The sequence below is a fragment of the Carcharodon carcharias genome, chromosome 3 (assembly GCF_017639515.1).
Source record: "Carcharodon carcharias isolate sCarCar2 chromosome 3, sCarCar2.pri, whole genome shotgun sequence".
NCBI lineage: Eukaryota > Metazoa > Chordata > Chondrichthyes > Lamniformes > Lamnidae > Carcharodon > Carcharodon carcharias.
The window spans coordinates 59932867-59948710 of record NC_054469.1 but is presented as its reverse complement, the minus strand read 5'-3'; the positions used below and the strand labels follow the sequence as shown (position 1 = coordinate 59948710).

Sequence of the window (15844 nt, the reverse complement as noted above, 5' to 3'; positions counted from 1 at the left end):
AATACTTTACTATCATGGGCAATCTCTTGGTCTACAATGAGAGGCTGGTCATCTCAGTTTCCCTTCAACCACAGATCCTCCAAAAAATACACCAGGGCCACCTGGGCATCACCAAGTGCAGGACATGGGCCCAATCTACCATTTGGTAGCCAGGCACTTCCAGGTCAATTGAGGACACACTAGTGATCTGTCAGGTGTGTGCGCTGCACCATCAGGACTAAAAGGAACCCCTTATCCCTACACAGTTCCTTACAGGCCATGGGAGAGGGCTGGCATCGATTTATTTGTCTTCAACAGCAAATTGTTCTTTATTGTAGTGGATTACTTTTCTAGATGGGTTGAGGTGAAGCAATTGTACACAACAACCACAGTAGTTAAAGCAATGAAAGAAATGTTCGTGAGCCACAGCATCCCGCACAAGAGCCTGTCCAATACTGGCCCACAATTTTCAAACAAGTACTTCACCCAATTTGCCATCACATTCGGCTTCTACCACCGTACCAGCTATCCAAGATACCCACAGTTAAATGGGGAGGCTGAAAGAGGGGTCCACACTATAAAAGCCCTGCTAAAAAAGAACAAAACTTCCAAACAGCACAGTTAACCTACAAGTCCAATCCATTACAATGCAGCCTAGCCCCTTCTGAAATCCTAATGGGCTGAAAACTCTGCACGCAACTCCAAATCCTGCTGAAGAAACTTAATACCAGTATTGATAGCCAAGGATTACTAGGACATCCAAGCAAGAGAGCAGTCCTAGTGGCAGAAGCAGGCTTCTGTCTACAACTAAAATTGCCACACTAGACACTTGCTACAACTACAAAAGGTCTGGATTAAAGACCTTGAGAGAGAGGGCACTACCATGCGGAAAGATGATGACCAAACCCGGTGATACCTGGTTGGCACCCCAGAGGGTATGCTCAAGAGAAACAGGAGGAGCCTCCTCGTCCCCCGAAGGATCCTTCCCACTGCACAGTGGAGAGAAATTGAGGAAGACACCCAGATACCAGAACAACCTCTAATTCAACAAAGTATAAGGGACTGGTACATAAAAAGTTAATGTGGAACTGAGTACGGTACCACCCACACAGTGATGTAAGAGAACACATGCCCCACAACTAGGGGTCAGTGTAGTGTTGGACAGAGCCCATGTGTAGAAGAAAGCATGGAGATAGCTCCTATCTTGGACCTTTACGGTACCTATGCATATAGTTTCTAGTAATTAATAAATACTTTTGAATTACCTAAGACAACAAATGCCATAATAAGACCTACTGAACTATGCCCAACACCTTACAACAAAATCAAACCTGGATACTGATTCGGGTGTATTGCAAAGTTTCTCTGAACCTGTCCAGGAAGCAGAAGAGCTGCTTGATCACACCAATTGCTTGCTTAATAATATTCCTTGTGGCGATATTGGCTGGATTTTACATTCCCCTGCCAATGGGTGTGAAGGTGAGAAGCATGTAAAATCCAGCAGGTGACCTTCCCACCACCTCGCATGATCTGTTTGAAGTTTCTTTGGGGCTGGGAGAGACATTGGGCAGTGCACCCGCCCTTGGGCCATGAATAGGCCACTTAAGGGCCAAATCCTGCCACTACTAGTATTTTACCCAGGGTGGAGGGAAGCCCATGACATGTGGAAAGCCTGGCAGCTTCAGCTGTGCAGGCAGGTGGCGGGCAAGAAGGGTTGTCGCAAGCCCTTTCCTACCCTCCCCTTTAACACTCCCACAATCTCTTGAAACAGGCCCCGCGCCACCTCCCCCCCCCCTCCAAAGCCCCTGTTGCCCCTCTCTCCGAGACCCCCAACCCTGGATTTACCTAGGCTCTTCAGGTGGTGGGACTGACTGTAATTCCAGAAGTGGTCACCATTCCCAGTTGGCCCTCCTGGGACTACAGAGCCACCAGCCATCCAATTGGCCAGCAGCCCTCTAAGGCAGGATTTCTTCTTGAGATAAGGGCAGAAGTTTCACCTTAAAGCAATTAATGATGCTGCTAGTGGTAAATTGCTATGGGGCAGCTATGGAGATCGTAGACCATCTCCCATCTCCCACCCCCCTCAACTTTTTAGCTTTGGTGGCAGGGCCATAAAGAGGCACAATAACTTCTCTAACACATTGGCCTGTTGTGAATTGTGATGTTGCTGTGATCTGTTGCAGCTTGAAAGGAGTACATGGCATAAATGTTGAGGCCAATAGTGACCTTGACAACCATAGGCACTGCTGTCCGTGCCTTTGTTTGAAGCTTTGTTATTTCTGCAGCAATATGGCTCAATGACAGCCATCTTAGTGAAAAGAAGGCATTTCACACATTGCAGCTCAATAAAATTTATGTAGGAAAATTGCTTCCTGAAGACCCTTTGTAGATATCTTCTCCTGTCCAGTGCATGCTCATCCTCCACCTCATCTTTCTACTGTGGATAGCTTTTCCTCCCCCATACTGTTTTCCTTGCTGTTGTCCTTTCCTCTAGCCCCAAAGGCCAACTCTGCCTCTACTTCTTCCTGATGCCTCCTGAGCATATGCCTGGAAGGCTATCTGTCACGCTGTAGATGCGGGATGTCTCTTCTCTCTATTCCTTTCACCAAGAACTCCACTGCATCATCAGAAAACCCTGATACTCGCTATATCATTTCTCCTTACAGCCACAGCCCTTTAAAATATGCCTTTAGGTGTTTGGGGGGGCGGGGGGCTGTTGGGGGGAGAGAGAGAGAGAGAGAGAAGTGGAAGGGGTTGGTGTGGTTGTAGGGACAAACAAGCAGTGATAGAAGCAGATCATCAAAAGATGTCAACAACAATAGAACAAAAGAACACATAGGTGTTAAAGTTGGTGATATTATCTAAATGAATGTGCTACTTAAGAATGGATGGTAGGGCACTCAAGGTGTAGCTCTAGTGGGGGTGGGGAGAGCATAAAAGATTTTGAAATATTTAAAAATAATGGAAATAGGTGGGAAAAGAAAAATTTATATAATTTATTGGAAAAAAAAGGAAGGGGGAAACAGAAAGGGGGTGGGGATGGGGGAGGGGGAGGGAGCTCAAGACCTAAAGTTGTTGAATTCAATATTCAGTCCGGAAGGCTGTATAGTGCCTAGTCAGAAGATGAGGTGTTGTTCCTCCAGTTTGCGTTGGGCTTCACTGTAACAATGCAGCAAGCCAAGGGCAGACATGTGGGCAAGAGAGCAGGGTGGAGTGTTAAAATGGCAAGCGACGTGGAGGTTTGGGTCATTCTTGCGGACAGACCGCAGGTGTTCTGCAAAGCGGTCGCCCAGTTTACCTTTGGTCTCTCCAATGTAGAGGAGACCACATTGGGAGCAACGAATGCAGTAGACTAAGTTGGGGGAAATGCAAGTGAAATGCTGCTTCAGTTGAAAGGAGTGTTTGGGCCCTTGGACGGTGAGGAGAGAGGAAGTGAAGGGGCAGGTGTTGCATCTTTTGCGTGGGCATGGGGTGTTGCCATAGGAGGGGGTTGAGGAGTAGGGGGTGATGGAGGAGTGGACCAGGGTGTCCCGGAGGGAGCGATCCCTACGGAATGCTGATAGGGGGGGTGAAGGGAAGATGTGTTTGGTGGTGGCATCATGCTGGAGTTGGCGGAAATGGCGGAGGATGATCCTTTGAATGCGGAGGCTGGTGGGGTGATAAGTGAGGACAAGGGGGACCCTATCATGTTTCTGGGAGGGAGGAGAAGGCGTGAGGGCGGATGCGCGGGAGGTGGGCCAGACACGGTTGAGGGCCCTGTCAACGACCGTGGGTGGAAAACCTCGGTTAAGGAAGAAGGAGGACATGTCAGAGGAACTGTTTTTGAATGTAGCATCATCGGAACAGATGCGACGGAGGCGAAGGAACTGAGAGAATGGGATGGAGTCCTTACAGGAAGCGGGGTGTGAGGAGCTGTAGTCGCGGTAGCTGTGGGAGTCGGTGGGTTTGTAATGGATATTGGTGGACAGTCTATCACCAGAGATTGAGACAGAGAGGTCAAGGAAGGGAAGGGAAGTGTCAGAGATGGACCATGTGAAAATGATGGAGGGGTGGAGATTGGAAGCAAAATTAATAAATTTTTCCAAGTCCCAACGAGAGCATGAAGCAGCACCGAAGTAATCATCGATGTACCGGAGAAAGAGTTGTGGGAGGGGGCCAGAGTAGGACTGGAACAAGGAATGTTCCATATACCCCATAAAGAGACAGGCATAGCTGGGGCCCATGCGGGTACCCATAGCCACACCTTTTATTTGGAGGAAGTGAGAGGAGTTGAAGGAGAAATTGTTCAGCGTGAGAACAAGTGCAGCCAGACAAAGGAGAGTAGTGGTGGATGGGGATTGTTCGGGCCTCTGTTCAAGGAAGAAGCTAAGGGCCCTCAGACCATCCTGGTGGGGGTTGAAGGTGTAGAGGGATTGGACGTCCATGGTGAAGAGGAAGCGGTTGGGGCCAGGGAACTGGAAATTGTTGATGTGACGTAAGGTGTTAGAGGAATCATGGATGTAGGTGGGAAGGGACTGGACAAGGGGAGAGAGAAGGGAGTCAAGATAATGAGAAATGAGTTCTGTGGGGCAGGAGCAAGCTGAGACGATCGGTCTACCGGGGCAGTTCTGTTTGTGGATTTTGGGTAGGAGTTAGAAGTGGGCCGTCCGAGGTTGGGCAACTATCAGGTTGGAAGCTGTGGGAGGAAGATCCCCAGAGGAGATGAGGTCAGTGACAGTCCTGGAAACAATGGCTTGATGTTCAGTGGTGGGGTCATGGTCCAGGGAGAGGTAGGAGGAAGTGTCTGCGAGTTGACGCTCAGCCTCTGTGAGGTAGAGGTCAGTGCGCCAGACAACAACAGCACCACCCTTGTCAGCGGGTTTGATGACAATGTCAGGGTTGGACCTGAGAGAATGGAGTGCAGTAAGTTCAGAGAGAGACAGGTTAGAATGAGCGAGAGGAGCAGAGAAATTGAGACGACTAATGTCGCGCCGACAGTTCTCAATGAAAAGATCAAGAGAAGGTAAATCTAGAGGTCCAGGCTAATCCTCTGGAGACATGGGTTTAAATCCCATCATGGCAACTGAGAAAATTTTAAGTTAAATTGAAAGCTAGACTCTGATGGTATCATGAAACTATAGTTAATTGTTATAAAAACCCACCTGGTTTGTTAATGTCCTTAAGGGAAAGTAATCTGCTTTCCTTACCTGGTTTGGCTTACATATGACTCCAGACCCACAGGAATGTCACTGACTCTTAACTGCCCTCTGAAATAGCCTAGCAAGACACTTAGTTCAAGGGCAATGAGGAATGGCAACAATGCTGGCCTTTCCAATGACGCCCATATCCCATGAAGTAATAAAAAAATTGCACTAGCCGCTTGCATTATTGGGCCCCTTATGATGCATGCAGGAAATGAACAGAGGGAAGGGTTGGCTGCTCACAGCAATTGTTTAAAATAGCAGGCAGTATGAATTTAATTTGCTACCTGCAATGAAGCCTAACTGTGTACTGCAATCCACAAGCCAATTTTTGGGGATTAGCAAATTTAACCTCCTTACTTTCATTGTCCATGAAATTGAACTAAAGGTACCAATAATATATGACAAGTGTGCAGTTTTAAATTCAAACACACAGTAAGTACAGTTACAAAGTATAGGTGTGATTAGGTTTCACAGAATTAAATTTGTAGTTTTTAAAAAACTTTTGTTCAACAGCGAATTAAAATTATGAAGATTATTTTCCTCTTGAATACTTTTTCTAGGACTATGTGTGTCGTGTTGCACTTAATGAAATGAATGGAATTTTTCCTGTGCTGAACCTACTGAGCTCTGAATATCCTGTCATCCAACACTTGGCACTGCAAGCTCTAATAACCATTTCCAGTGATGCAGAGAGCAGAAAGGCACTATGTCAGAATGACGGCCATGAAAGCCTTCTGCAGGTTCTTGATGCACCGGTAATAAAATCAATGCAATAATTTTTTGTAAATTATTTGTTTCATAAAATTGCAGTGTTTGATCCAACTGTTAACAGTATCATGCAGTAATGAAAGTAGTCTTCGTTCTTTCTTGAGCAACTGCGATATCATATGGTAGGTATTACCATCATGACCAACATACAATATTAAATATAATTTGAAATCAGTTCATTTTGTCATGTGGCATCAAAATAAATTATTGATTCCATATGTCCTATATAAACAATTACTGTTGACTCAAAATTATTTTCCAAAATGTTTAATGTTCCTCTCCTCCCACTCAAACAAACCAGTATAATAATGTTGATCCACTTGCCATTGTGGTAAATAGGAGTGCAGCTAGACACCATATTAGAAATTCATCAGCAATCCCAGATTCACTTGAAGTGTAATAGCACACCAGCTTAGCTTCCCCTTCTTAGAACAGAATGTGATCAAATCTTGAAGTTTTGTTATATATCTATTATCAGTAGTTGCACAGATGAGAGAAAGAAAAGAAAAGCAAAAGACCATTTTAGAATTTATTTATATTTGTACCTGTTGTCACTAATGCAGACCCATTTGACCACACATGGGGGAACAAACCCTAGTGCAAATACATCAAATCACCACGCTGTCATTTCTTGCTGTTGAGAGAAACATCTAGCAGATCAAAGGGTCACTCCTATGAGCCACCAACATATTTTTACTGCGTCAATACTGATGTCAAATTGAAATGTATGATTCTGCTTGTGAATTCATATCAATAAAGAGGCAGACATAAAATCGTCGAGCACAAGAAAGCGTGGAACAAAAAGAACTTGCCTTTTCAACCCCATAGTATAGATTGCATTAATACAGACCAATCCATTTAATCTGTAAAAAAACAAAGTTCTTTAAAGTTGCTCTGTTTCAAACGGTAAATTGAGCAAACCTCTGGAGTACAAAGTTTTGTTATAATTTTCATTGATCTGACTACTTTTTGTTAATTATTTTAGTTTTAACAAGGTCAGTTTGATTGGCCAACTTAATCCCAGAAATGCGAATGTTGTCATCTCTTTAAGGGAAATGACTTGATCGCTTCCATGTAGGGGTGAGCTTGCGTACCTGTACCTTTTGGCAAGCCTGTCTTCAGAAGAAGAACATAACATAAGAACTAGGAGCAGGAGTAGGCAATTCAGCCCCTCGAGCCTGCCTCGCCATTCATTACAATCATGGCTGATCTTATTTTGGCCTCAACTCCAATTTCTTGCCCTTTCCCCATAACCTTTCAACCCATTACTAATTAAAAATCTGTCTATCTCCTCCTTAAATTTATTCAGTGTCCCAGCATCCACTGCACTCTGAGGTAGTGAATTCCACAGATTCATGACCCTTTGAAAAAAGTAATTCCTCCTCATCTCTGATTTAAATCTACTACCCCTTAGCCTAAAACTATGGCCTCTTGTTCTAGAATGCCCCAGAAGGGGAAACACCCACTCCACATATACTTTGTCTATCCCCTTTAGCATCTTATATACCTCAATTAGATCTCCTCTCATCCTTCTAAACTCTAGTGAGTATAGGCCTAAACTGCTCAATCTGTCCTCAAGACAAGCCCTGCATCTCTGGAATCAATCTAGTGAACCTCCTCTGAACCGCCTCCAGTGCAACTACATCCTTCCTCAAGTATGGGGACCAAAACTGTGCACAGTACTCCAGGTGCGGTCTCACCAATGCCTTGTACAGTTGCAACAACACTTCCCTATTTTTATACTCTATTCCTTTGGCAATAAATGCCAAAATTCCATTTCCTTCCTTATTACCTGCTGTACCTGCATACTAGCTTTCAGCGATTCATGCATGAGGACACCCAGATTCCTCTGCACTGAAGCATTCTGAAGTTTCTCTCCATTTAAATAATAAGAAGCCTTTTTATTCTTCTGACCAAAATGCATAACCTCACACTTATCCATGCCAAATTTTGGCCCGTTCACCTAACCTGTCCATATCCATTTGTAAATTTCTTATTTCTTCTTTGCAACTTACTTTCCCACCTATTTTGGTGTCATCTGCAAATTTAGCTATAGTACCTTCTATCCCTGAATCCAAGTCATTAATATGGATTGTAAATAGTTGGGGCCCAAGGACCAAACCCTGTGGCACTCCACTAGTTACAGCTTGCCATCCAGAAAAAGACCCATTTATCCCGACCCTCTGCTTTCTGTTAGTTAGCCAATCCTCTATCCAAGCTAATATATTACCCCTAACTCCGTGTGATCTTATCTTGTGTATTAATCTTTTGTGCGGCACTTTATCAAAGGCCTTCTGGAAGTCCAGATATACTACATCTACAGGATCCCCATTATCCACTTTGCTTGTCACATCTTCAAAGAACTCTAGCAAATTACTCAAACACGATTTACTCTTCGTAAAAACATGCTGACTCTGATTGATTGCATTTTGACTTTCCAAATGCCCCATTACTACTTCCTTAATAATGGATTCCAACAATTTCCTAACAACAGACGTTAAACTAACTGGTCTATAGTTTCCTACTTGCTGCCTTCCCACCCCTTTTTTGAACAAGGTTGTTATATTAGCATTTTTCCAATCCATTGGAACCTTTCCAGAATCCAGGGAATTTTGGAATATTATAGCCAATGCATCCACTATCTCCGCTACCACTTCCTTTAGGACCCTGGGATGTAGGCCATCAGGTCCTGGGGACTTATCACCCTTTAAGCCCAATAGTTTGCTCAGTACTTTTTCTCTAGTGATGGTTCTAAGTTCCTCCTCTATTTTCTCTGCACTACCTGTTACTATTGGGGTGGTACTAGTGTCCTCCAATGTGAAAACTGAGGCAAAATATTGATTAAGCGTCACTGCCATTTCTGCATTCCCCACTATTAACTCCCCAGTCTTGGCCTCCACAGGACCAACATTCACTTTAATTAACAGTCTACTGTGGGATAGCTTGCATGACTGGTAAGCACACACAATTTTTGTCCTGTATATGCTGTAACCTCATCATTTTGGTTTAGTTTGATATTTTATTTAATTTTATGAGAAAATCAGTTTGGGAGGTTTGAGGAATAAAAACTCCACGGAAACAGCTGTTCAATGCGACTAACAGGATAGGTTAAAAATAGTATTAGATTAAAGGAAAAAGCTTAGAATGTTGTCCTAAAGCGTAGTCAGATCCTGGATTCAGAGGATTTTAGAATTCCACAAAGGATAACCAGTAAGTTAATAGAATATAGAATATGAAAGCAAACTAGTAAGAGACAGAAAAAGTTTGTAAGAACTTCTATAGGTATATAAAAAGGAAGAGATTAGCAAAAGAAAATCTGGGTCATTATAATAGGGAATAAGGAGACGGCAGAGACATGAAACAAATACTTTTTATCAGCCCTTATGGTAGGAGACATAAAAAACTGTCCAAAAATTGTGGGGCACCAAAATCCAGTGAGAATAGGTGACCTAAAGAAATTAACATTAGTAAAGATATAGAACTGGAGGAGTTAATGGGGCTAAAAGCCACCAAATCCCCTAAACCCGATAGCTTACACACTAGGAATTCAAAAGAGGTGGCTACAGAATTAGTGGTTGCATTGATTTTGATCTTCCAGAATTCCCTAAATTTTTAGAAGCATCCTACAGATTGCAAGGTAGCAAACTCAACCCCACTACTGAAGAAAGGAGGGAGGGAGAAAACATAGAACTATAGGCCAGTTAGTCTGACATCATTAGTCAGAAAAATGCTAAAATCTATTGTTAAGAATGTCATGACAGGGTAATATGGATCTATGAAATGGCAATCATGTTTGATAAATCTGTTGAAGTTTTTTGGAATTGTCAGTATCAGAGTAAGTGAAGGGGAACCAGTGGATGTAGTGCATTTGAATTGTCAGAAAACATTCAGTAAGGTACAACACTAGAGGTTATTGGACAAAATTATGACCCATGGGCTTGGGAGTAATATATTAGCATAGGTTGAGGATTGATTAACGGGCAGAAAACAGAGAGTAAGAATGAATGGGTCATTTTTGGCTTTGTAGGCTGTAACTAGTAGGATACCCAAGGATCAGTGCTTGGGCCTCAGCTATTTACAATCCATATCAATGACTTAGATGAATGGACTGTGTATAATGTACCTAAGGGCTGAATTTTCTGGTTGGCGGGGGTGCGGAGCAGGAGCGGGCGGGCGCAGACCTGATCGCTGCTCGTGATCGGGTCTGTACCGCCATTTTACGTGGGTGGGCCAATTAAGGTCCTATGGCAACCTTGCAGTCAATATAAAGGAAGGCCCTGGCAGCCTCAGAAAGGCTACTCGCAATGGCTGAGCGAAGGGCTGCGCAGAAGGGCAATGAAGTTCATGCAGTTTGGAGGGTAGGCCATCGGGGCAGACCAGGCTGGAGGGTAGCCTTTTAGGGCAGGCCAGGCTGGAGGATGGCCCTTCAGGGCAGGCCAGGCCAGAGAGTAGGGCGGTGGGGTGGGGGGGGGGGGGGCAGTGTGCCCATTGTTTTTCGGATGACTGCCATGCTGCCCTCCTTGAGGAGGTGGCAGCATGGTGGGAGCTGCTGGTTCCCCAGGATGGGAGGAGGAGGCTCCCCCACATGACAAAACATGCCTAGGAGGATGTGGTGAGCTCCCGCGACATGGTGCAGCACACCTGGATCCAGTGTTGCAAGCGCTTCAATGACTTGTTGCACTCTGGCAGAGTGAGTAGCAGGTTGGCACTGGTCATTTAACCCAGCAGGTCGGCTTATCCCCCTGCTGCCCCTTGCAAGCCTGAGTGTAGGACTGTATTGAATCGTTAGCGGTATGTGTCCTTTGCTGGGTGGGCCAGCAGATGTTGCCCATGCTAAGGTCAGCCTGAGAGGGTATTGAAGAGATGTGTTTTGCCCCCGCAGCATGTGTTACACTTAGTCCCACATGACTGGTTTGGGGGCAACCTGGAGGAGCTGCACCTAGGCACCGTGCTTGAAATACAGGACATGTCCAAGCCAGGGTGATGACATGTTTGGAGGGGAGCTTCAAGGTGGCATGGCAATGAACCATCTGCTGTGCTCTGCGCTCCACGTGCTTGCGCCTCCTTGCTATGGAAGGATATACTGTGTGGTGCCTAATGTGATGTAGGCAGCACGTGTCCAAGGGATGGGTGGGGAACAGGCCTAGCATCTTAGTGTGGGTGTTCGGCAACAGTGGGGTGAGGAGGCATTGGTGCCCTGATATGTCCACTCTGGTTGGGGTGGGCCGTGTGCAAAACGAGTCCATGTGCAATTTGCACTAGTCAATGCTCGTTTCATTTTCGGGAGAAGAATGCTCGTAATGCAGCAGAGTGTGTGAGGACTGGTGGCTGCCAGGCGCACATCACCATTCTTAGCCGGTTCGAGCATGAGGCCCTGGATTTGGAGAGGTGCCATGCACCCAGGTCCACTGGTGTCAGTGAGGCTGGGGTGCCATGACCAGGTATTTATGCCCAACAGTGAGGTCAGCATTGTTCTCCCAACAGTCATAGCAGTGCTGAATATTAATTGATTTAATTTCACAACATGGCTTGACCATTGCTTATGGAAAGATGAGCGCATAATGATCCGGGGGACAGGGATGCACTTTGTCATTGTCTCCACATTAACTGATCCACTGTCCTCGTTCTTCCTTTCAGCATCATCAGAGCAGGGCCAGGAGGAGGAGCAACAGAGGCCTCTCTCACACCTGAGGGGCCTGAAGCCTCACCAGCGTCACACTATCTCTGCGAGGCAGGCACCAGCGCAGATACTAGCACCTCAGTGGGAATTCGAACATCGGCTAGTGTCCCAGGGCACAGCAGTGAGGGCACTTCACAGTTGCTGGAGGAGCTGGCAGAGACAGAGTGTCCATGGCACCAGCAGGAGGACTTCAGGGGACCAGGCACATGATGAGTTGGTGCCTGATGATGTGCCCCAGGAATTGTCCGCAACGCAACAGGGGCAGGAAATGCGGCTGGGTGTGCAGGAGCATCTGGGGGAGATACATGAGGCTATGCTTGGCTTGGTCTCTGTGGTGGAGGAGTCTACGTGGATGATCGCCTAAGCAATGAGCCACATGTCTGAGTGCCATGCGCCTCCAAGGAGATAGTGGCGAATCTCGTGGAGTGGCTCCTCCAGAAGCCCTGTCATGGCATCCTGGGGATGTGCTCTGACCAGCAAGCCCTCACATTGGCATTGACCTCAGCTGGTCAGTGCCAGTGTGGGAGATGGTTTGAGCATCAAGTTTCCCAGCTCGGTGCCTATCCATCTATGGTGATCAGGGAGGTCCGAAGCAACCTCACATCAGCGCAGCAGCTGCCTGTTGTCTCTGCAGGTACCTCTCAGGGCGCTCCGGATGAGGGCGGCAGCTCCTCTGCCCCTCTCCCAGTGACCGTAGCATCCGGAGAGGCTGCGATGACTGGGGAGATACCAGCTCTGGAACCGGCATCTCCCTCCCAGGCGGGGTCAGCACAGGCTCCACGTGCCAGAGGACGACTGCCAAGGTCATCGAGGCCAACAGGACAGCAGTGTCAGCAGGCTGTCTCAGATGCCACCCTGAGTGATGGGGTAGCACGAAGACGCAGCACCTGGAAACGAAAACATAAGGCACCTTAGGGACACCACAGATTTTTCACTGGTGCTTTTGTGTTGGCCCAAGATGAGGTCCTTACGATTTATTCTGATTTGTAACACTATTGTCTTTTTTGCATAATTTTGTTTGCTTGACATATTAAATTCAGACATGTGACCATGGCTGAGGGTGCCTCTTTTCTTCTGCATGTGAATGGTTTCCAGAAATGTGATGGGTGCTTTGTTGGACATTCAGCTTTATTAACAAGACCCTTAGTTATTGTTCCCTACCTGGTAGATTTTGCACTTAGGCGTCGAGTATGGAGCCCATGCTTGTCTTGGAAGTCCATCTGTGGTGTGCTAGCTGAAGGTTCATTGGATTAACGCCTCCTGGGTGTCCCTACCTCCCTGCAGTATGCCCGGGTCAGCATCAACCCCCTCAGCATTTCCCTGTGCATGCTCATCCTCGGACTCACTGCTGGACTCATCGTGTGCAGCTGCAGCCACTGCGTCGACATCTTCATCGTCCACTGCGTCTTCCCTTTCCAGTGCAAGATTGTGGAAAACATGCTACCACTGTCACCGACACACGATCTGGGGGGTACTGGAGTGCGCCCCCGAGCGGTCCAGGCATCGGAAGCGCAACTTGAGAAGACCGATGGTTCTCTCCACCACAGCCCTTCTGGAGGCGTAGCTCCTATTGTACCGCTGCTCAGCTTCTGTTCTTGGATGGTGGAGAGGAGTCACGAGCCACTTTCTGAGGGGATAGCCCTTGTCACCCAGCAGCCAGGCTGTAGCACTGAAGAGCCCTGGCACCTTGGAGTGTCTGAGGATGTAGGTGCCGTGGGAGCTGCCTGGGTACCTTACACAGACTTGCAGAATCAGTATCCTGTGGTCACACACCATCTGCACGTTCATGGAGTGGAAATCCTTCCTGTTAATGAAGGCACCGGGCTCACCTGGTGCCTATCTGGCCACACGTGTACAGTCTATTGCACCCTGGGCGCAGGGGAAGCCAGCAATGGCCGCGGAGCCTCTGGCTTGTTGTGTCTGGTTGGCCTGGACCCAACGGAAGTGGATGAAGGTCAATGCACGGCTGAACAGAGCGTCTGTAACCTGCTTGACACAAGTGTGGACAGCTGATTGGGAGACACTGCGAAGATCACCTACCGAGTCCTGGAAGGAGCCAGAGGCATAGAAGTTGTGACCTTCAGAGCCACTGGCATGGGGTGTCCACCCACACAGTTAGCAGAGATCTCAAGTCCAATCATCTGACAGATATAGTTGACTGTCTCCCTTGAGAGACGGAGCCTCCTTCGGCACTGCACCTCCGACATATTGAGGTAGCTGCTTCGCCGCCTGCATACCCTGGCAGCAAGATAGTGGGGTCTTTTGCGGCCCCTTCCACCTTTATCCACCTCTTGGCCCTGCACCCCTTGTGCCTGCACCTGTCCTAAAGGTGGCTCCCCTGGAAGCTGAATGTGCACCTCTGGCCTCCTTCCCCTTCCAGCCCTCCCTTCCTCCTCAGGGGAGCTGCTTCCAGTGGACAGTTCAGCTCCCATTCCCAGGCTAAGGGAATGCTTCCTGAAACCTGCAGGCCCAGAAAAGATTCCTCACTACAGAGTGCTGAGCTGAAGTTTAAGAGTTCAAGCAAAGGAGCTGGAATGCGTTTTGAAGTACTGCAGATCACACAGGTAAGTTTCGATAACTTTGAAAAATAAATACTTGACAGTGCACACTCGTGACTCCAGTGAGCCCTCTTATCCTGCCCGTGGATGAGGTTTATACAAATGTGTCCTACTTGCCTGCCCGTTGCGCCCGTGCACTGACCCAAAGATTGCACAGGTGCTGAAAAATCGGCATCGACTGGTGAGTCAAGGGCCTTAAGTGGCCTGTTAATTAATGGCGGTCGCGCATTGTACATCATCGCATGCCCGCCCAATGAAATATCGTGATGGAGCGCAGTGATGTCAGGATGCTTGCCCAACGTCACCATGTATCATTTTATGCGCAGACATGCGGGGCTCACCCTCGCACACCAACGGGAAAATTCTGCCCTAAGTTTGTTAAAAAGAGAAAGCTAGGTAGGAAATTAGACTGCGAGGAGGATGCAGAGAGGCTGCAAAGCAATGTAGCCATATTAACTGAGCAAGGATGTGGCAGACAGAATGTAATATAGCTTTGAGACATCTGAAGTTATCTGTTTTGATACTATAAATGGAAAAACAGAATACTTTTTAAAAGGTGAATGACTGGGAAATGTTGATTTTCAAAAGGACCTGGGTATCCTTCTACACAGAAAGTTAACATTCACATAAAATGTTAGTTTTTTTTAATAAGAGAATTGAATGTAAGAGCAAAGAAGACTTATTGCAATTATATCCGACTTTGATGAGACCAGCTCAGAGTATTGTGCATAATTTTGGTCTCCTTACCTAAGGAAGGATTTAATTGCTGTAGAGGGGATGTAGTGAAGGTTCACTGGACTGATTCTTTAAAAGAAGGGATTGTCCTTTGAGGAATGATTGAGTAGACTAGATCTATATTCCCTCGTATTTAGAAGATTGGAACATAAAATTCTTTAGACACTTGAGATGATAGATGCTTGCATGCTATTTTCCCTGGCATGAAATCCAGGGATCACAACCTCAGAATAACGGGTTAGCCATTTAGGAGAAATATAGAGGATGAAGAGAAACTTCTTCACAAAGGGTTGTGAATTTTTGGAATTCTCTACCCCGGATGACTGTGGATGCTTATTCGTTGAGTTTATTTAAGACAGAGATTGCTAGATTTTTGGATGCAAAAATTATGCAAAGGTTACGGGGATAGGGCAGAAAGATGGAGGTGAGGTAGAAGATCAGCCATGACCTTACTGAAAGGCAGAGCAGATTCGAAGGGCTGAATGGCCTACTCCTGCTCCTATTTCTTCAGCCCTTCTTTGTTATGTTCTTAACCCCTCCCTTGAATTTGTGGTATTGTTGCCACTTGGACCAAGGCCAGGATTTTACGGCCCCTCCCGCCTGGCGGGATATTACGGTCCCACTGGGCTGAATGGAGATTTAAATGGCTTGAATTGTTTGTCGGGAGGAGAGACACCGCGGCAGGGCCATAAAATCCTGGCCCATGTGTCTGTTAGGATAAGTTTACTTTCCTCTGTATTTCAGTAAATTCATTTCTTAACTAATAATTACCATGTGATGGTTTGTTTTTATTCCCCCCGTGACATTATTGTTTTGATATTACCGTTATTTTAATTAGATTTTTGCGTTAAAAATCAGTTTGGGAGGGCTAACACCTTCCTGAAAAATTTACTGGTATCGCCTTCTTAATATTAGATACTGCCTTGTGTTACAGTGAAGCT

At 46.4% G+C, this 15844-nt stretch overlaps 1 protein-coding gene across 5 annotated transcripts in view; it reads left to right on the top strand.

The window, feature by feature from the left end:
* armc3 (armadillo repeat containing 3) overlaps window positions 1-15844 on the top strand; it is a 303392-nt gene that overhangs the window by 73765 nt on the left and 213783 nt on the right. For 4 of the 5 annotated variants that reach the window (XM_041184973.1, XM_041184975.1, XM_041184974.1 and 1 more), the window contains exon 7: window positions 5723-5917. The exons of the other annotated variant lie outside the window; for it this stretch is intronic. In XM_041184973.1, the coding sequence (XP_041040907.1) occupies window positions 5723-5917 (195 nt within the window). The remainder of the gene's footprint in view (window positions 1-5722; window positions 5918-15844) is intronic. 5 annotated transcript variants of the gene reach the window in all.